At 32.6% G+C, this 22,740-nt stretch overlaps 1 protein-coding gene across 1 annotated transcript; it reads right to left on the bottom strand.

Moving 5' to 3' along the window:
* Positions 1–514: 514 nt before the first annotated feature.
* On the bottom strand, positions 515–21,072 carry LOC145333802 (uncharacterized). Its single transcript, XM_080179040.1, has 12 exons — positions 20,994–21,072; positions 20,403–20,524; positions 19,853–19,900; positions 19,127–19,216; positions 16,179–16,257; positions 10,532–10,577; positions 8,950–8,999; positions 8,306–8,336; positions 7,343–7,406; positions 3,369–3,455; positions 2,623–2,662; positions 515–1,869 (listed from the first exon to the last, which is right to left on the bottom strand). Exons 1-12 carry the CDS (start codon positions 21,008–21,010, stop codon positions 1,671–1,673), a joined length of 873 nt encoding a protein of 290 aa, XP_080035166.1. The 5' UTR covers positions 21,011–21,072; the 3' UTR covers positions 515–1,670.
* Between the last annotated feature and the right edge of the window lie 1,668 nt (positions 21,073–22,740).

Consider the following 22,740-nt stretch of genomic DNA (forward strand, 5'->3'; position numbering starts at 1 on the left):
ACCCCTTAAATATTTGTTTTACTTCTTTTCATACCTAAATTTGAAAGTGGGATGGGTGTACCCCCCCCCCGGGCCGACCCCCCCCCCCTCCTAAAGTGTCACTACATGGTCTCTAGAGGCTTATATCAGTTTCAGACATAAAAATCCTCAAATTGGAGGTTTGATCTTTAAAAACTCGTTGTATTAGGATTATTTAAACACCCCATTTTAATATTTTTAAAAAAATTTTACGATATGTTATAGCCGCTAAAGAAAGACTAAAAATTCAACAATCATTTAATCAAATAATGGATATATAATTCGTTGTTTTATTGACAAAATAAATTTGTCGTTAATATATGTTGCTCATACAGGCGTAATTTATTGGTCAGTTTGTTTTTTTAACAGCTAGGAGTAACATTTTATTAGAGTACATGGAAATTTGGTGCAACATCCAAGTAATTATATATCGATTACTCGAATATATTTTAGTAGACCAACTACTCTATAATTTGTTAATATGATTGTGTGACAGCATATAGTGTTCAATAAAAAATTACTTCATACAATACAAATGACCAATGATAGGCCGGTATACATTGTAATTGACCAATGGTAAATTGTATACTGGCGCTGTTTCAATATTATATTTAATCAGCTACTATTCAAGATAGACGACCGTTTTATTAATTGACCCATAGTTTGAAACAGGTTAGGTTAGGTTATATTGAGTATTAAATAGCCCCACAGGGTTAGAACACTTTAGGCATTGTCAAAAATTTAAAACTTTAAAAGAAATTGCTTTTGCTGTGCTACTTAGGATGACAATTGTTCTTGTTATGAACATCGGAAAGTGTCATGTGTGACGTCATAAAAATACGCCTATAAAGAAGGGATGAGAGAAGAAGTGGGAAAGGAAACCATTGAAAAAGAGATGGAAAATAGTAGGGTTGGGCCGGATACTTTTTTGGCCGGATACCGGATATCCGGCTGATTTCAAATGCCGGATATCCGGTAACCGGCCGGATATCCGGCCAACGCCGGATATCCGGCAAATATCCGGTTATCCGGCCAAATTACCGGATATCCGGCCAGATAACTGGCCAAATTACCAGATATTAAAGTAGTAAAAAAAAAATTTCTTCAGAAATCTTATATAAATTTACATAAAGTTAAACTTATTCAGAAAAAATGTTCTTTTAGCTTCAATAATAAGAAAATTATAGCCATTTAAGATTTTAAAAAGCAGAGATTTTTGGTGTAAAGTATAAAAAATTATAGAGCCGGATATCCGGCCGGATAGTTTCAATATCCGGTATCCGGCCGGATATTGAAAATGGCCGGATATCCGGCCCAACCCTAGAAAATAGACATATTTTCATGACGTCACACATAACACTTTCCGCTATCCCTTGTTACATCTAGACAGCTGGTTTAACAAATAATATTTCATACATTATACTTTTTCTTCACCCCAATATATACAAAGCAGCTCACAGTCTTATTATAGGCGGTATGTTTAACCCCCCACCCCCTTACATGGAAATTAAGTGAGGGGTGTTATATTGGGTATAGGGTAACCCCACAGGATCTAGGCCCCCACACCTTCCTTTATTTTCAGTTTATTTCTTTAACAAGGTTTGGATGGAGGGTTTCTTTGCTTACTAATCACTTTGAGGGAAGGCACCTTCTTAAATTTGAAGGTTACACACGCAACCCGAGGGGAACCTGAAAGCTCTGAGGGTGGGGCACTTCATTGTGTGGACAATATCTCTGTGCACACCCCCATCCAGGGTGTGGGGGGCAGTGTGCTCGTTGTCTATGGGGGGGATAGAGTTTTGGGGGGAGCGTGGCGGTGGTTCCAGTGATAATAAGTTGTAGAAACTATACCTGAAGATAAAAAGATCATAAAATTTATCCTATTATATGCAATAGTAAGGTTTTTGTCCGAAGATTATTATCTCATTAACTACTGAACCGTTGGAGTTATCTTTTTTAGGTAAGCTATCACTATAGTTTAGGCTATTATATTTTAAGATTTAAGTCTTTGGATGTTTTGAGCTATAAATTTGGCCTCTCTCTTCCTCTAGAGGCTAGGGGTGTAATCGCTAGTTATAAAAAAAATCAAGATTTTTCTGTTCTTTAAGATTGAGTTCGCAATTTTATGGAAGATTCTCATAGGTCACATTGACTTTATTTTTAGGATGGATTTGGCTTTTTTCAGACCCCCCCCCCCCCCTCCTATTACCCTCTTAATACAGAACTACTAGGTTCTTTTTGAGCGAGGTAAAATGAGGATCAAAATTTGATGGGGATAAACACCTCTTTACCCCCACCCTGGGACGTCTATGAACAAACAGACAATTTATATTAAAGAATAGCTTTAAAAATATTTCCCGTATAGCTTTTAAACCTAATAATATCCGATGGATTAGAACCGGTTCTCAGCCATACTGAAAATTTATGTCTAGCATCGTATTACATTACATAAACATAAAAATGTATAATCATAAGATTAAAACCAGTTTTTGAAGCCCGTGCCTACGCCATCCCAGGGCTATAAAAAAACTGGTTTTAATCTTATAATTGTACATGTTTTAGAAAGTTGTTTATAATACGATGCGAGAAATAACTAAATATTACCTCTGTATACAAATACTCTTTTTACCACAATCTGCCAATCCTAAAAAGAAATGGATTTATTATTACTTGGTTGTTGCACCAAATTTTCATGTTCTCTAAACAAGTGAAAGTCGCAGCGGGCTAAAAAAACAATACGACACATCCACCCTCCTTTACCCCATCCTCTTCCTCCTACTAGATGAACGAACTGACCAATAAATGAGTTACATGTTCGGAACCTAAATTGAGGACAATTTTTGACCTGTCATAACATCCAAGTATGTACTATATCCATTTTATATAGAGTTAAGTGTTAATGTTCGAAATATGATTTTCTCAGCTGCTACACTAGATAAATGTCTGAAATTTTGTCTAACGACTCCTATGTTTGAAAAATCAGCTTTATTTTTGTCCTTGTAAAGTTGTATCTGTATGCAGGGGTCGAATCTTTTATTGAATTTTGATTGATTGGTTCTAAACTAGTAATGCTCACTCATAGCTCACAACTATTAATAAAGAAAGGGTAATTTGTTTTTAAAAAGGCTTCGAAACCGATTAATATCCGCTGGATTAGAACCGGTTCTCAGCAATGCTAAAGAATCATGTATATCATCATATTACTGACAATTTTCCAAGAATATTTTTAAAACTCATGAAATAAATACCAGTTTTATTAGCCCGGGCCTGAAGCCCCTCGGCCAACAAATCTTGCTTTAATCTGATTTTTTTTATTCTAATATCCGCGGAAAGCTGTCTATTATACATACCTGGACACGGTGAGTTAGGTTTATGGCAGATTTCCACGGGAACCCGCTGGATTAAGTTTTCCAGCTGGGGTATCAAAAACCAGGAACCTGAAATTAATATTTTAAAAAATCCTCTAAATTTTATTGAAAAAATCTATGAATGCTTATATTATTGTTAATATTAAAAGATAATTGTAACTAAAAATTGCTTTAATGCATGAAACATGATGTTTTACAAATAATCTTTTGTTATTCATTCTATGTGGACTATAGGAAACTGAAATATATACAAATTAAATTTTAAAGTTTGCTGGAGGGGTGTTGAATACGCCCCTCCACCCCATGTAATTTAAATTAGAAAATGAATTTAGAATACGTGGATTTAAATATTCAAAATTGCCCATTCTGTAGATTACAATTCGCGGTTGAAATGTTTAGACACTCAACTTAATAAACTAAAAATGAAAATTCATTACAAGTTTCCAAAGTTGTCAACCCATCGAATAAGAAAACATTATTTTAAAACTTAGTGTAATAAACAGCCCATTGTCCCCTCCGTCCCTAATATATTTATGCTATTTAATATACGATTAATTCAATGGAATATTATTATTGGTAAAAACGTAATAATATTAATATTGGTATTTTTATTCTTATATTGCACGCAAAATAAGGATAATTTCTTTTTCTAAAGAAATCCTTCCTTATTCTGTAAGCCAAGGGCGTGCAAAGGGGGGGGGGGGGGGGGGTATTGGTTGGTTTTTAAACCAATTAGAGTAAAACACTAGAGGGGGGAGAGTTTAAATCACTGTATTATCTCATCCCAAGGACCTTGTGCCTACTATAAATTGGGTCTTTGAAAATCAATATTTGTGTTGGGAACAATAATACAGCCAAGTAGCAGAAAACAAATTGCTAGCAGACGAAAAAAGTCCTTGAAAAAGGGGGACAGATAGTTATATGTATATACATCTATACTATATATAGATCTGTTTTTAAACCTACTGTATAGTTGTATCTTAAAACCTTCTTTAGCACAATATAAAACTTCTTTGAAAAGTATTTTAAGACCAGTCCAGCCGTAAACAAATCTTAGCGGACATGCATGTATACATAGAGACAGAAGGACATCTTGTTATCTATGATACAAAGTAGAACGATGTCTGTCTGTCCGTCTGTCCGTCTGTCTGTCCGTCTGAAGCTTAAGATCTCAGTAACCGCTCAACCGATTGGGCACTACTTTTCAGGGATTATACCTACTGGTCCTGTGATGGTTTTAAGCTATTTTCTTGGGGGGGGGGTAGGACACCCCCAACCCCCCCAAAAAATGAAAAATACCCCCCCCAAAAAAAAAAAAAAATTTTCTTTTTAAAACTAAAATTAAAATAGTGGGATCGACTATTTTCTTGGGGGGGGGGTAGGACACCAAAAAAATGAAAAATACCCCCCCCAAAAAAAAAAAAAAAATTTTTTATTTTTTTTAAAATCTAAAATACGAAAAATTGGTTTGATTAAACTTCTTGGGGCAAAGCCCCTAGAGGCTAGGGGCGAAGCCGCTAGTTTATTATATACTAAAGCCTTCGCCCTAGGTCCAATATCTTTTAGATGGGTGGTGGTAACCTCCCCCAAATAGTTCAAAACCTTCCCAGGACATACGAGAAGCTACACTGTAAAATAAGAATCATATTGGTTTATTAGTTAGCTAGATCCTTCGGTACAGAAGACTTACAGAAATTCTATTACTTTTATATATAGAATTATGTACATGACCTAAAACTAAAACAGCGTATAGTGCTGTCCGATACTGTATACTGGCCTATTATTGTCATTTGTATTGTATGACGTCATTTTTATTTCCCTAAAACTTATTTACATTAATTATAGAGAAACTTCGCTATTAAAACAATTGAATTTGTAGGACCGTTTTAAAGATATTAAGCATCATAATGACAGACAAACATACAACCATTACTCCATTATTCAAAAAATTACCAGAGCTGGATCTTTAAATAATTTCAGTGGTGCGCCAAATCGGGGTGCGCCGAATTTCAGCCAATCACAGCGCGGCATTTCGTAAAATGCTGTGTTCTCATTGCATTGGTGGAAAGTTGGCTCACCCCGATTTGGCGCACCATTGTAATGATTTAAAGATCCAGCTCTGGCTACAAAAAAATCCCCCAAATATTTTTTCAATATTCTATAATTTGTCCTCTATAAATCTCCTATGATTCTTTAAGCTATATGGTTATCCGATTTATCATATATTAAGTAGCGTAGCTGCTGTAAAATTAAGGTCTGTCCGTATGTCAATACGTCAGTAGGTTGGAATTAATATCTTTGCTATTGACGAATTTTTTTTAAAAATATGAAATATTGGGTTAATGAATATTTGTTTCATGTATGTTTTGTCAAAGATCTAAAGGGATAAGATAATGGCCGATAAAATGATGTAGGTGTTAGTCTTTTGTAGCAACGCCTCCTTAAAAATGATACACAAAATTACCCCATTTTATAATTAGTGGTTAAAGTGTTTGAACACAACTAAATGAACCGACCAATCAAAAATAAAAATAAAAATGCCCCAAAGTTGTTGGACCAACGAATAAGAAAACGTTATTGTAAAACTTTGGGGACTAGTATATTTTAGACCTAAATGTATCTTTATTTTTCCTCGATTCTTGTTTTGACAACTGAACATTGTCTATAATTCACTTTGTCCGTTTGTCCATTAATGATTTTTTTGTGCTTCGCTACCTATGTACATAATTATGTTCTTATGTTGTAAATGCTAGGTTGGATTAGATTTATCATATTATATTAATTCAAATATATTCATGAATTACTTTTTTTTAGCATGCAAAGCATTTTCTAGAACTTTTTTAGTAGCTACTCTATAATTCTAAATGTCCGACTGTCCGTCCGTAAGACACAAAGTAAGGGAAACATGATTTTCTTGGCTTCTATTTAAGATATAAGGCTGAAACTTCTTGTCAACATTCCCATTTTAATGGAGCATAATTAACTATCTAACATCAATGGCGGTCAGTCTGCTTTTAAGCAGGTTTTTGGCTATTTTTATATTTTTAAGATTATCAAAACTAAATTTTCTGTTGTTCTGAGAATCCATTTTGTAATTTATTTTGACCGTCAGTCTGTCAGTTATCATACAGAATATAAATAATTAAAATACAAAATTTATATAAAAGATTTCATAATTTTTTCTCCAATAAATACATTCTCCATGTATTTTTGAGATTTGCTACTTATTGATGTTGTCATCCTTGTTTAATCTAAAGCTAACAAATGAGAGAACGTGTAATAACAGTATTCCAAAAATTTATATACATTCCTAATAATGAAAAACAAATTTAGATTTAAACTGCATGGGGTATTGTCCCTTTCGTGGCAATGTTTTTTTCCTTTTTCTCACCACTGCAATGGGCTCTAACCATGCGGGGCCAATTGTCTAACCCTGAGGCGCAATCACCTAACCCAATATAACCTAAAATAACCTATCAAAAGCTATTTTAAAAATTCGATAAATCGCCCCTTAAGGGGCGTTGTCACGAAAGGGACTATTCCCTAAAAGTGTTGGTTGAAAAGTTTAAAAAATGTTAGTTTTTGTAACCTACTTAAAACCTAATAAAAATTTACAAAGTTTTTTTGCCAACAAATGAGAGAACGTGTCTTATAAAACTTTGGGATCATTATAATTTACAGTCCAATGTCCCCTCCCTCCATAAAATATACATTGAATTGTATATAGTCTGATGATATAAAGCATTAAGATTTTTCTTTATCTGAGGCTTAAGATTTCTATGACTAGTGAAACAATTTAGTTTTCCAATTTGGGAAAGATTTGGAGGGGCTTTGGGCTATTTAAGTCTTGGGATGATTTCAATCTTCAAATACAAAGCCTCTAGATGCTAGGGGCGTAGCCACTCTTGGTTAGTTTAGAAATGAAGCAGCTTCGCTTCTAACAAGGACAAACTTACCAGAAGTGTCTTTAGCGTAGCCAGGACGTATATAATACACTTCAGAATCACACAACTGGGTCATCTAAAATAAAATTAATGTTTACAATTGATTGGACAATTCTTACATGTCTAAGTTAAGTATTAGAGCTATCCGTTAAGGACGTAAGGACTAACTCTGACTGTAAAAGATTTTCATTTTCAAAATACTATTATAAGGAAATTTTTTAAAATATCAATTTGGATTAGGTATTGAAACTATAAATGTATTTACTTTAATTTTGCAACTATTTCAAATCTTTTTACATGAGAAATTGTTTATTTATATCATATTAATGCATTTCTTGGAGCAAAATTTTTACTTAATTTTGGTAAATTTTTCAGGTATAGCTATTTATCGCATCGTATAATACATTTTGCGGATAGTAAAATTTGAAAAATTAAGATTGATTACAGTTTTATTAGCCCGAAGGGGCCATGACTCCCGCTAAAAACTGGAATTAAGCCTATAAATTTCATTTTATTATCCGTGGACTATGTTTTGTAATACGATGTTATAAATGATATTTCAGTATAGGTTTTAACTGGTTCCAATCCTGCGGATATTAAGCAGCTTCGAAGCCATACTGGAAATTTTTTCTTAAATAGACTAATTTAAAGATTCAATCCCCCTCCCCCTCTAAATAAAAAAATAAATAATAAAAAATCAACAGAATTAAGATTAAAGTTATAGAAAAAGCTTTTGGATGCTTTCCCTCAAACTGCATAAAGAGCTCAATCCCCACCCTCTTCATTTTCAATTCAAAACAAAAAGGGGTTGGAGTTTCTGTGCTTTAATAGTCGATTTGTGGGAAAGCACCAAAAGTCTTAGATTTCGGTTTGACTGGTAATTCTTTTGGCTGTATTCAAAAAACGTCTATCTCGGAAAACAACAATGTACATATTTCTTAGATAGGCGTTTTTTGAGATGGCCAATAATTTTACCTGTTTAGAATAACCTCGCCAGCTCCATGCTTTTCCTGTACAAAGAAAAAAAAACTTATCTTATATCTGTTACTAGCGGAAATGACCCTAAAGGCCTCTAGAGGCAAAAATATTTTTTGGTAGTTCTTTTTGGAGAGTGCTGTTACCCTCCTCAAAATAGTTGTAAACCTTCCTTGGTTCCATGAGAAGTTAAATTGTAATGAGATCCATATCGGTTCAGTGGTTGGCAAGATCTTTTGGTACAGACACAAACAGATCTTGTTACTTGTATAATATGATTCTGCTTATCGTGCTTTTCCTTTAAAGTGCCTGTCGAGCACTACAACCCCTCAATCCATTTATTTTGATATAAATTTAAAATAAGAGTAGAGTAATAATTTTTATGCCAAGGAGGGGACTTGAGCTGTGCTGTCTGTAATAGTATAAGATCTCGCAAACTGTTGAACCGATATGTCTATCCTTTATAGTTAAACTTCTCATTGGAAGTTTAATAATTATTTTGGAGAGGTTACTTACCCCTACTAAGAAAATCGTCCCAAAAAAAAACACAATTTTAAAACTTTTTATTTTAAACTAAAATCGAAATTTGAGGGTCCCTAGATGCCTCTAGGAGCATAGACCCTTGTAAATATTCAAAGATAAGGTTTCCTGGTTGGTTGTAGTCTTGTTGGATTTCTGTAGGTTCAGATAGATCCTAAATAGATTGATGAATAGATAGATAGACAGATTGATGAAGAAATTTTAAAAAAAGATAGATAGATACAGAGACGTCAAAGCATTTTATTTTGAGAGGGGTAAAATAAGGGTTTTACCTAGGTTACCTCGTACGGGCGGGTTACAGTCCAGGACCTTTTCGACTTGGTGTACTGTCTAGGTCCTGATCCAGCAATCCAGGAGAACTAAGGATGACTGTTACGCACCCTTCTCTGTCCAAACACCCAAGGATATTAGGTTAAGTAACATCCAACAGACAACCAACTCTCTGTGATGCACGACCTTTGTCTGAGAAGTCCTAACTGTGCATGGTAACGAGTTGCGCCTGTTTTGGGCCAAGGCATTCCCCCTACTATAACTATTTATGTCGCGCATCTGACATAGCAGCAGTAGGAACCATTTTTAATGTCTTTAGTTATAACGCGGTGTCGGCCCGAGATTCGAACCTATCATTTTCCCGACGACGAGCGGATGCGCTACGTGTTGAGCCACGGTCGGGTTTACAATACAAGGGGAGTAAAAAACATCATTTAACCCTGGAACGTCTGGAATGGATAGATACATAGATTTTTGTTGGATCTGATAGGACCTACATAGATATATATGTATATAGAAAATAGATAGATAGTAAGATAAATAGATGTAAGAAGAGATAGATAGATTGATACATAAATAGATTCAGAGATAGATAGATAATTGGATTTGCTACTCTTTCTAAATTGTACCTAACTTTTACAGGAATAATCATCAAAAGTTTTCAATCCATAAGACAATTCTAACATTCCTAATTTAACAAAAAGTGCTTACTGTGGTAAACGGACATACAGATAATAATTATAGAAATACTTCGCTTTAAAAAATTACAGATATAACTATACAGGTAGAAATTTAAAAGGGAAAAAATACTTTAAAATCAAATAAATAAAAAGTTGATTTTATTTTGTATTGGTTTTGACATATCCTGTTCAAAAATAAAATTTAATTAGTAATTAAAGTAATTAGTTTTTACACATTTGATTTATAATTAATTGATTTTAATGAAGCAAAAATATTAAATAATTAATTATTAGAGACGTACAGAGAATTTTGCCATGAGGGTGCGCGAATTGCACCCAAAAATTTTGACACACCCCTTGATCGCGTGGTATGTATCACAGACAAAAAGAATGGAGTATTTTTAGTATCAGCCCCCTTCGTGTCCACTCATTCACTGAAAAATAAAAAAAAAACACCCTCCTTAAGTGTGGCCTCTAACCTGACACCCCCCTTGGCTTTATTAAAATGGTGTATTATCATCAAGGAAGTTACACGACACCTAAGGGGGGTGTATCTACACCCCCCTTATTTTTTCCAAGAGGGGGGTCGATACAAAATTCTTCTGTTATAAATATTTTATGCTGTTTAAATAAACTTAAGACTATAGCCTTAATGGTTCCCACCCACTAACACACAGACACACACAAACACACACAAATACACCAAAACACACACATACACATACAATATTATTACCTCTATATCTTCTGGGATGGTTGCTTTATAAGCTTCAAATATCTGTCTAAAGTAAATAAAATAATAATAATATAAAGTAAAAAATCACGAAACCTTATAACATTAAAAATGCAATGGTCGATCTTTTGTAGAATGAATATCTATCTTAAACAGAAGCCGATAATTTTTCTCTCGAATTTATTTTTTTATAGACTGACAGAAGGACGGACGGATGGACAGACTGATATTTTAAATTAAAGATGTATTCTAAAAAGTTTTTCATATTAAAATTTTATCTTAAAATAAGTCATTAGGTTTTTTTGTCTGCCCGTTAATACTAAACTATTTGAGTTCTCCTTAATAGGATATTTGGATCATGGAAAGAAAACAAAGTCATTCCTAATTAGGACAGAAGTCACTGGAAATTGATCTAAGGAACGCTACTTATGTCCTTCATCTAACAAAATCTAACTTATGGGAGGTGACTTATGTCCTTTGTCTGACAAATTCTTACAATAGGAAGGCTGCTTATGTCCTTCATCTTGCAAAACATAGCAAATTCTTGGAAAACTTAGCTTTTCTGTCCTTCACATAGCTAATTCTTGCAAAACATAGCAAATTCTTACAAAACATAGCAAATTCTTGCAAAACATTGCAAATTCTTACAAAACATAGCAAATTCTTGCAAAACATAGCAAATTCTTGCAAAACATAGCAAATTCTTGCAAAACATAGCAAATTCTTGGAAAACTTAGCTTTTCTGTCCTTCACATAGCTAATTCTTGCAAAACATAGCAAATTCTTACAAAACATAGCAAATTCTTGCAAAACATTGCAAATTCTTACAAAACATAGCAAATTCTTGCAAAACATAGCAAATTCTTACAAAACATAGCAAATTCTTGCAAAACATAGCAAATTCTTACAAAACATAGCAAATTCTTGGAAAACTTAGCTTTTCTGTCCTTCACATAGCTAATTCTTGCAAAACATAGCAAATTCTTACAAAACATAGCAAATTCTTGCAAAACATTGCAAATTCTTGCAAAACATAGCAAATTCTTACAAAACATAGCAAATTCTTGCAAAACATAGCAAATTCTTGCAAAACATAGCAAATTCTTGGAAAACTTAGCTTTTCTGTCCTTCACATAGCTAATTCTTGCAAAACATAGCAAATTCTTACAAAACATAGCAAATTCTTGGAAAACTTAGCTTTTCTGTCCTTTACATAGCTAATTCTTGCAAAACATAGCAAATTCTTACAAAACATAGCAAATTCTTGCAAAACATTGCAAATTCTTACAAAACATAGCAAATTCTTGCAAAACATAGCAAAATCTTACAAAACATAGCAAATTCTTGCAAAACATAGCAAATTCTTACAAAACATAGCAAATTCTTGGAAAACTTAGCTTTTCTGTCCTTCAAATAGCTAATTCTTGCAAAACATGGCAAATTCTTACAAAACATAGCAAATTCTTGCAAAACATAGCAAATTCATGGAAAACTTAGCTTTTCTGTCCTTCACATAGCTAATTCTTGCAAAACATAGCAAATTCTTACAAAACATAGCAAATTCTTGCAAAACATTGCAAATTCTTACAAAACATAGCAAATTCTTGGAAAACTTAGCTTTTCTGTCCTTTACATAGCTAATTCTTGCAAAACATAGCAAATTTTTACAAAACATAGCAAATTCTTGCAAAACATTGCAAATTCTTACAAAACATAGCAAATTCTTGCAAAACATAGCAAAATCTTACAAAACATAGCAAATTCTTGCAAAACATAGCAAATTCTTACAAAACATAGCAAATTATTGGAAAACTTAGCTTTTCTGTCCTTCTAATCTAACTTGCTAAAATACTAAGGGGCTTAACTTCAGTTTTGGTTTGATCTTGCTACTGGCAAGGTCTCTTTCCTCGGCTTGAACTAAGTGTTTGCTGAGGGGTTTTATTGCTGCTGGCTTGTAGGTAAATCCTCGTCAGTAGCGTTCGGATAAGGCTAATTAATCTCATTACTTGGGGTATAGACTATATAGGTTATAGTCTATTAATCTTAGTACTTGGGGTTTAGATTATATAGGTTATAATCTATAGGGATAACATATAATTATTCATTGCTATCTATTTGATTAAATACATGATAATAACTTGCTTATAAGTATTAAATAAAGTGATTACAGTTAAAGAATTGGTTTGTCTATGGTAAGATCAGCATTTCTACTCTATAATTAAGGAAGATCTGTCCTACGTCTATACTACAAATAGCTAATTCTTGCAAAACATGGCAAATTCTTACAAAACATAGCAAATTCTTACAAAACATAGCAAATTCTTGCAAAACATTGCAAATTCTTACAAAACATAGCAAATTCTTGCAAAACATAGCAAATTCTTGCAAAACATAGCAAATTCTTGCAAAACATAGCAAATTCTTGCAAAACATAGCAAATTCTTGCAAAACATAGCAAATTCTTGCAAAACATAGCAAATTCTTGCAAAACATAGCAAATTCTTGCAAAACATAGCAAATTCTTGCAAAACATAGCAAATTCTTGCAAAACATAGCAAATTCTTGCAAAACATAGCAAAATCTTACAAAACATAGCAAATTCTTGCAAAACATAGCAAATTCTTACAAAACATAGCAAATTATTGGAAAACTTAGCTTTTCTGTCCTTCAAATAGCTAATTCTTGCAAAACATGGCAAATTCTTACAAAACATAGCAAATTCTTACAAAACATAGCAAATTCTTGCAAAACATTGCAAAATCTTACAAAACATAGCAAATTCTTGCAAAACATAGCAAATTCTTACAAAACATAGCAAATTATTGGAAAACTTAGCTTTTCTGTCCTTCAAATAGCTAATTCTTGCAAAACATGGCAAATTCTTACAAAACATAGCAAATTCTTACAAAACATAGCAAATTCTTGCAAAACATTGCAAATTCTTACAAAACATAGCAAATTCTTGCAAAACATAGCAAATTCTTGCAAAACATGGCAAAACATAGCAAATTCTTGCAAAACATAGCAAATTCTTGCAAAACATAGCAAATTCTTGCAAAATATAACAAATTCTTGCAAAACATAGCAAATTCTTGCAAAACATAGCAAATTCTTGCAAAACATAGCAAATTCTTGCAAAACATAGCAAATTCTTACTAAACATAGCAAATTGCTTAGCTTTTCTGTCCTTCACATAGCTAATTCTTGCAAAACATAGCAAATTCTTGCAAAACATAGCAAATTCTTACAAAGCATAGCAAATTCTTGGAAAACTTAGCTTTTCTGTCCTTCACATAGCTAATTCTTGCAAAACATAGCAAATTCTTACAAAAAATAGCAAATTCTTGCAGAACATAGCAAATTCTTACAAAACATAGCAAATTCTTGGAAAACTTAGCTTTTCTGTCCTTCACATAGCTTATTCTTGCAAAACATAGCAAATTCTTACAAAACATAGCAAATTCTAGCAAAACATTGCAAATTCTTACAAAACATAGCAAATTCTTACAAAACATAGCAAATTCTTGCAAAACATAGCAAATTCTTACAAAACATAACAAATTCTTACAAAACGTAGCAAATTCTTGCAATAGGGGTCCCAAACTCAAAAACAAATTTTCAGCGCGATCCGACCACCGGTTCTTGAGATATGGTGACCTGGTGTCCTTGGTACCGACTGTAAGATTTGGGAAATGGTTCGAATCCTTAGTAAATTTTGACACTTAGTCAAATTTTTGAAGAAAAAATACCCAGGTGACACCAAGCGTACCTACTGAGAGGACACCAGGTCGAAAATATTCTAAGTGTCAAAAAATTTTTGGACTTAGCCAAATTTACTAAGGATTTGAACCATTTCCCAAATCTTATTATCGGTACCAAGGACACCAGGTCACCATATCTCAAGAACCGGTGGTCGGATCGCGCTGAAAATTTGTTTTTGAGTGTGGGACCCTCCTTGTATGAATTTGCTATGTTTTGCAAGAATTTGCTATTTTTTGTAAGAATTTGCTATGTTTTGCAAGAATTAGCTATGTGAAGGACAGAAAAGCTAAGTTTTCTAAGAATTTGCTATGTTTTGTAAGAATTTGCTATGTTTTGCAAGAATTTGCTATGTTTTGCAAGAATTTGCTATGTTTTGTAAGAATTTGCAATGTTTTGCAAGAATTTGCTATGTTTTGTAAGAATTTGCTATGTTTTTCAAGAATTAGCTATGTGAAGGACAGAAAAGCTAAGTTTTCTAAGAATTTGCCATGTTTTGCAAGAATTTGCTATGTTTTGCAAGAATTTGCTATGTTTTGTAAGAATTTGCTATGTTTTGCAAGAATTTGCTATGTTTTGTAAGAATTTGCAATGTTTTGCAAGAATTTGCTATTTTTTGTAAGAATTTGCTATGTTTTGCAAGAATTAGCTATGTGAAGGACAGAAAAGCTAAGTTTTCTAAGAATTTGCTATGTTTTGCAAGAATTTGCTATGTTTTGCAAGAATTTGCTATGTTTTGTAAGAATTTGCTATGTTTTGCAAGAATTTGCTATGATTTGCAAGAATTTGCTATGTTTTGCAAGAATTTGCTATGTTTTGCAAGAATTTGCTATGTTTTGTAAGAATTTGCTATGTTTTGCAAGAATTAGCTATGTGAAGGACAGAAAAGCTAAGTTTTCCAAGAATTTGCTATGTTTTGCAAGAATTTGCTATGTTTTGCAAGAATTTGCTATGTTTTGCAAGAATTTGCTATGTTTTGCAAGAATTTGTTATGTTTTGCAAGAATTTGCTATGTTTTGCAAGAATTTGCTATGTTTTGCAAGAATTTGCTATGTTTTGCAAGAATTTGCTATGTTTTGCCATGTTTTCTAAGAATTTGCTATGTTTTGTAAGAATTTGCTATGTTTTGCAAGAATTTGCTATGTTTTGCAAGAATTAGCTATGTGAAGGACAGAAAAGCTAAGTTTTCTAAGAATTTGCTATGTTTTGTAAGAATTTGCTATGTTTTGCAAGAATTTGCTATGTTTTGTAAGAATTTGCTATGTTTTGCAAGAATTAGCTATGTGAAGGACAGAAAAGCTAAGTTTTCCAAGAATTTGCTATGTTTTGCAAGAATTTGCTATGTTTTGCAAGAATTTGCTATGTTTTGTAAGAATTTGCTATGTTTTGCAAGAATTTGCTATGTTTTGTAAGAATTTGCTATGTTTTGCAAGAATTTGCTATGTTTTGCAAGAATTAGCTATGTGATGGACCAAAAACCAATTTTATGCAAGATTTTGCTATGTGAAGGATCAAAAAGCTAGGTTTTGTGAGGTGAAGGGAGGCTACTTATGTCCTCAATCTTGCAAAATCTTTGTTAAGGGAGGCATGTTATGCCCTTCATCTAACAAATTCTCACTTAAGGAAGGCTACTTATGTCCTTCCTAGGAAGGTGACTTCTGTCCTAATTTAGGAATGACTTTGTTTTCTTTCCATGATCCGGATATTTTATTACAATCAGATTATTGTCCATTGTTTTACAAGGATGGAAGGAGGGGGGAAGTTGAGTGTCCAAAAGTTTCAACCACTAATTATAATCTACAGATGTTTTTTTTTTGTATTATCATTGTGGATGTAGCACATCGGCCGTTGTCTTTACCCGTTAAGATCTGTGAAGCTTTGATAGACTTACTTGCAGTTGTACATTGTGTTATTAACTGAGGGTTCTGGGTAATCAGTTGCCATCTTACAAAATCCTAGGTCATTCGCTCCTAAATAGATAGATAGATGGATGGATGGATAGATGGATAAATAGATAGATATGTGGATTGATAAAAGTATAGATAGATAGACGGATTCAGGATAATCTGTAGCCATCTTACAAAATCCTAGGTCATTCGCTCCTAAATAGATAGATAGATGGATAGATAGATGGATATATAGATGGATAGATAGATGGATAGATAGATGGATAGATAGATGGATAAATAGATGGATAGATAGATGGATAGATAGATGGATAGATAGATTAATAGATAGATGGATAGATAGATGGATAGATAGTGGATAGATAGATAGATATGTATGGATTGATAAAAGTATAGATAAATAGATATATAGATGGTTAGATAGATGGATAGATAGATGGATAGATAGATGGATAGATGGATAGATAGATAGATAGATGGATAGATAGACAAATTTAGAATAATCTGTAGCCATTTTACAAAATCCTAGGTCATTCGCTCCTAAATAGATAGATAGATGGATGGATAGATAGATGGATAGATAGATGGATAGATAGATGGATATATAGATGGTTAGATAGATGGATAGATAGATGGATAGATAGATGGATAGATAGACAAATTTAGAATAATCTGTAGCCATTTTACAAAATCCTAGGTCATTCGCTCCTAAATAGATAGATAGATGGATGGATAGATAGATGGATAGATAGATGGATAGATAGATGGATATATAGATGGTTAGATAGATGGATAGATAGATGGATAGATAGATGGATAGATAGATGGATAGATAGATGGATAGATGGATAGATAGATGGATAGATGGATAGATAGATGGATAGATAGATGGATAGATAGATAGATAGATAGATAGATAGATAGATAGATAGATAGATGGATAGATAGATGGATAGATGTTTGGATAGATAGATGGATATATAGATAAATTGATAGATAGATAGATGGATGGATAGATAGATAGATAGACAGGTTCTGGATAATCTGTAGCCATCTTACAAAATCCTAGATCATTCGCTCCTAAAAAGATAGATAGATAGATGGATAGATGTTTGGATAGATAGATGGATATATAGATAAATTGATAGATAGATAGATGGATGGATAGATAGATAGATAGACAGGTTCTGGATAATCTGTAGCCATCTTACAAAATCCTAGATCATTCGCTCCTAAAAAGATAGATAGATAGATGGATAGATGAATAGATAGATGGATATTGGATATATAGATAGATAGATAGACAGATTCCGGATAATATGTAGCCATTTTACAAAATCCTAGATCATTTGCCCCAAACAGATATATACAGGGTGTTTCAAATAAAACTGCGTTTTCTGGTTTTGGGAAACAACTAGTAGGAGTATGAAAAAAATACTTATATATTCTTATTCTCTTTAAAAATATGGATCAATATCTCTTTAAAAAATAGCACTTTTTAAAGCTTCAATAATTCAAAATGTATGTGTGTTGCTTTATTCTTGCAGAATTTAGGGCTATAACGTCCAATTAAATTCTTCTTTTTACTTAAAACCGACATAATAGCATGCTCAACCAAATATTCTAATAATTACATTTAAAATCTAATTCAATAATGCTTTTTTAAAGAATAAATAACCAATTTTATTTTTGCTTTAGTTACGATTCAATTATGATCATTTAATTATGATATCATAACCGTTCCTCCTACCCCTCCCCTTTTAATCTCTTAATCCCTTTTGTTTTGACAGATTTAACGACATTTTCAAAATAAGATAGCTTGCTTTAAATGAATTAAAAAGTGACTTGTTTTATTTATCAATGCGCATGGAATTAAAAGAGGTTTTTGAATGAAAAATGCCTTTGCAATAGAGAAATAGAAAAAACTAAATTCTGAAGAACCTAAAAAGCACTTTGCATGTAGCCAAAAAAAGAAAATATGTAAAAAATCTCAAATGGGGACATTGATTTAACCTTTGATTAATTTAATATTGTACTTTTCAACCTATATGTAGCAAAAAAAAATTAGTTAATAGAATTTAATTGTTGTCACAGATTTAGGATCAGGCATTTTTAACCTACATGTACCTATCAGTACAGCCACATTTTTAGAGATATCGAAAAACACCTTGGCTTAAGTAAATGTTATGTACATTTTTACAGAGAATATGGACCTATAATTATTTTTTCCATGCTCCTTCTGGTTGATTCCCAAAACTGGAAAACGCAATTTTTTCTGAAATACATTGTAGATGGATAGATAGAATGATAGATAGGTTGATAGATAGATGGATATATATATTTGGAAAGATAGGTGGATAGTAGACTATAAAAGTTTTAAAGATTTTTAATCAATATAATAGATTTGAAATCTGCATAAAATTTTAAGGATTTTTTATAAAATTCGTTTTTTATATAATTCTTTATTTAAAGGCGCAAATACGATTTAAGTTAATAAATTTTGACCAATAGGATAGCTGGATTGGAAACTACCTACGCTCTAATTGGTTGAATGATGTACGTCACTTAAGCTTCTTCAATCAGAGCGCAGATAGTTTTCAATCCACCAATCACATATCTCAAAATTATTTAACTTAATTTGTATTTGCGCCTTTAAATAAAGAATTATATAAAAAACTAATTTTATAAAAAATCCTTAAAATTTTATGCAGATTTCAAATCTATTATATTGATTAAAAATCTTTAAAACTTTTATAGTCTAGTGGATAGATAGATGGATAGATAGATGGATAGGTAGATGGATGGTAGTTAAGTTCTTTATTGCAATTTCCTCGAACGCATAAATATTTTAGTTGGCCAAACAAACATACAGACAAACATATTAACTGATTAACACCTAATTATAGGGTAGCTGCGCTCTTAACGTACATACCTCCACATTCTAGATGACTATTGTCTTCATGCTCGTGGTGTAGATGGTGTTTCAGGGCATCATATTCTACAGATACTTCATTATCAAGTCCTAGATAGATAGATTTATAATTGATAGATAGATACAAATACAGTATAAAGGACATCCAAGGGGGGGGGACAAAGGGGTGATTATCCCCCCCCCATTTAAAATTTACCCCTAACCATTTAGGAGGGGGTATTTACCCCAGTGGGATATATAGATATACCAATGATATGTTCGGACTGTTCCTGCACTATGTCCCCATTGGTTAAAGAAATGGATTGGTCATCTATACTTTCTATATTTACAAGTCACTAAAAGTGATTAAAGTCCCTCCACAGAATATGACGTCATACGATATAATAGCCAATGAGAGGCCAGTATACACTGTAATTAACCAATATGGTAAAATTTATGCTGGCCTCTCATTGGTTATTCTATCGTATCATGTCATAATCTGTGGAGGGACTTTAATCTTCTTCCAAGTCGCTATGTTCCTATCGTCTAGCGGCTCTGTATTAGAGGGGATAAAAATAGCTTAATACAATCCTTAGTCATAAATCTGAAAACAAAATAGCCTAAAACCATCACAGAATCGTTGAGAAGCCTACATAGAATAGAGAACCCAATCAGTTCATTAGTTTTTGAGATCTTAAGCTACAGAAAAAAAACTTTAGGTACTACTTTATATTTTTGAAAACATACCTCCTATATTGTCCAATTCTCGTTTAAAAGTTGGATGTTCTTCGCTTTCTAGAAATAAATTAAACAAGGATGACAACATCAATATGTAGCGTAGTTTGAATATAAAACGGCGGGATAAACAAACATTAACTCTTGTAGAGTGCCAGACCATAATAAGCAGAACATTAATTTCAAAGTCTAAACAAAATTGTAAACAAGTTTGTTGCAAAACTGCGTAAATATAGAATAAAGTAAAAGGATATACTTTCATTTTTAGGATTTATTATAGTAATGCTTCGCTTGTATTATTCTACCTTATTATAATAGGAATCAATATAATCCAAAAAATCAGATTAAAAGGATAATTATCACTTAAAGAATTGTTGTTAAAAGGTTAAAAAGCATGTTTTAAATGAACTGTAAAATATAATAAAAAAACGATAAAAATCTCAATTCATGATTAATGTAAACTTATAATCCTAAAAATCATTGACATTTAAAGTAATCTACAACCCTTGCTCCCCCTTTCCTACGACTCAATACAATCCATCCTTCCTTGACACCCTTCTACCTGACACAGCATTATCTTCGCCTGACTCCAGCAGTCCTCCAGCAGCTGGATCCAGGTTTTCAGGCTCCAGCTTCCTGCCAGCATGGTACCTTTGCCCGCCCATGTTCTCATCTGTTTTCAATCTAGATAGATAGATAGATATATAGATAGATAGATAGACGGATGGATAGATAGATAGATAGATAGATAGATAGATAGATAGATAGATAGGTAGATAGATAGATAGATAGATAGGTAGATAGATAGATAGATAGATAGATAGATAGATAGATAGATAGATAGATAGATAGATAGATAGATAGATAGATAGATAGATAGATAGATAGATAGATAGATAGATAGATAGATAGATAGATAGATAGATAGATAGATAGATAGATAGATAGATAGATAGATAGATAGATAGATAGATAGATAGATAGATAGATAGATAGATAGATAGATAGATAGATAGATAGATAGATAGATAGATAGATAGATAGATAGATAGATAGATAGATAGATAGATAGATAGATAGATAGATAGATAGATAGATAGAAAGATAGATAGATAGACAGATAGATAGATAGACAGAGAGATAGATACCTTACCTAAAATATTTGAGCATGTTATCCTTAGTATTAAGATTCCTGTGACCACGCGGAACAATTTTAAATTCTTGAGTTAGAGATCCTAAGCAGCAATACGAATAAGAATTCTGGATTTTTTAAAACTAAGAATACAGGGATTAGTTAATGGAAGAGAGTTAGTAGCAGAGATCTAGAGGGATAGGCCAATGTCTGATAAATTTAAGTAAATTCACATTGATGTTACATAAAATAACCCTGTTTGTAGATTACAATTAGTGATTGAAACTTTTTTTAAACACTCAACTAAATGAACCAACCAATTAAAAGTAATTATGAAATTTTGGGGACTAGTGTAATAAACCGCCCTCCCTCTCTGAGTTGGTAGACATTTAGTGAAAAATGGAGACAATTACAAGTCCAACGTCCCCTCCTCCCTTATTAGTAGCGAAGCTACTCTAAAATTCACTTTGTATGTCCGGCAGTCAGTCCGTAACGCCGTCTATCTTACTTAAATTTTAGTGAAGATTCCCATGACATATGCGCATCTAATTTTTACATTGTTTTTTTCCGTCTGTCTGTCTTTCATGCATTAGAAAAAGGAAACGTTATTTTTTAAATGTATTTTTTTGTTGAGTTTTTTTTTGCATATTTTCTCTCTTTTTCGTTTTTATGAGAAGTAAGCATCTGTTCTAGTATAACTCAATTGTTTGTCCATTACATAATTTTATGTGTTTTCTAACTTATGGATGTTGTCATCCTTGGTTTTGTATATTTCAGAACATATCTATAGTATAGATGTATAAGCAGAAAACTACCTCCCTCCCTTTTTAATAACCTTTCTCGTCTGCTAGCAAATTGTTTTCTGCTACTTGGCTGTGTTAATACACACCACACTATATGTTGATGTTTAATGACCCAATTGAGAGTCGGCACAGGGACAAAGGAATGGGGAGATACAGTTACTTGGCCCTTTCTCCCTCTAGTGTTTTACTCTAACTATCTCAGAATTGCTATATTCGTTTGCCTGGCGGATAATCATAAGCTTTGTACTGGTCCTCATCGCCTAGGGATATCACGTTACTCGAGGCGTAATTTGGTCCATCATCTAAAATAAAAATCCGCAGGATTAGAACCGGTTCCTTACACGGTGGGGCTAACAAAACTGTTTTTTGTTTTATTTTTTCTAATTTGGTCCAACATCTAAAACAAATAGAAAATTAACACTCTTTCCAGTATGGCTTTGAAACCGATTAAAACCCGCTGGAATCGAACCGGTTCTCATGACGGGGTCAACATAACTGGTTTTTCTCATATTATTTTTAATTTTAATATTCGCGGAAACCTGTCTATAATGATAACATTTATAGCTATTTCAGAATGGCTGTGAAAACCGATTAATATCCGCAGGATTAGAACCGGTTCTCAGCCATACTGAAAAATCATATATAGCATCGTATAACAGACAATTTTCCACGAATATTAAAGTAAAGAGATATATAATTAATTCTAGTATTGTTATCTCAGTCATTCATCCTTTCAGGGCTAACAAAACTGGTTTAAATCCAATATCTTTGATTTTTATATCCGCGGAAAGCTTTTTAATTTTATAATACGATGCAATAAATAACTATTAGCATTTTTATCGCAGGATCTGTTGCTTAGATTGTTAATTGAAGCATTTTATCTATTTCATATTTAACATTACTAGTGAATCGGTAGTGCAGGCACCACCTAAAAAATTATATTCTACGTTATCTCACTTCTGAAT

This window comes from Acartia tonsa, chromosome 12 (assembly GCF_053477335.1).
Source record: "Acartia tonsa isolate MP-2025a chromosome 12, ASM5347733v1, whole genome shotgun sequence".
Classification (NCBI taxonomy): Eukaryota; Metazoa; Arthropoda; class Copepoda; order Calanoida; family Acartiidae; genus Acartia; species Acartia tonsa.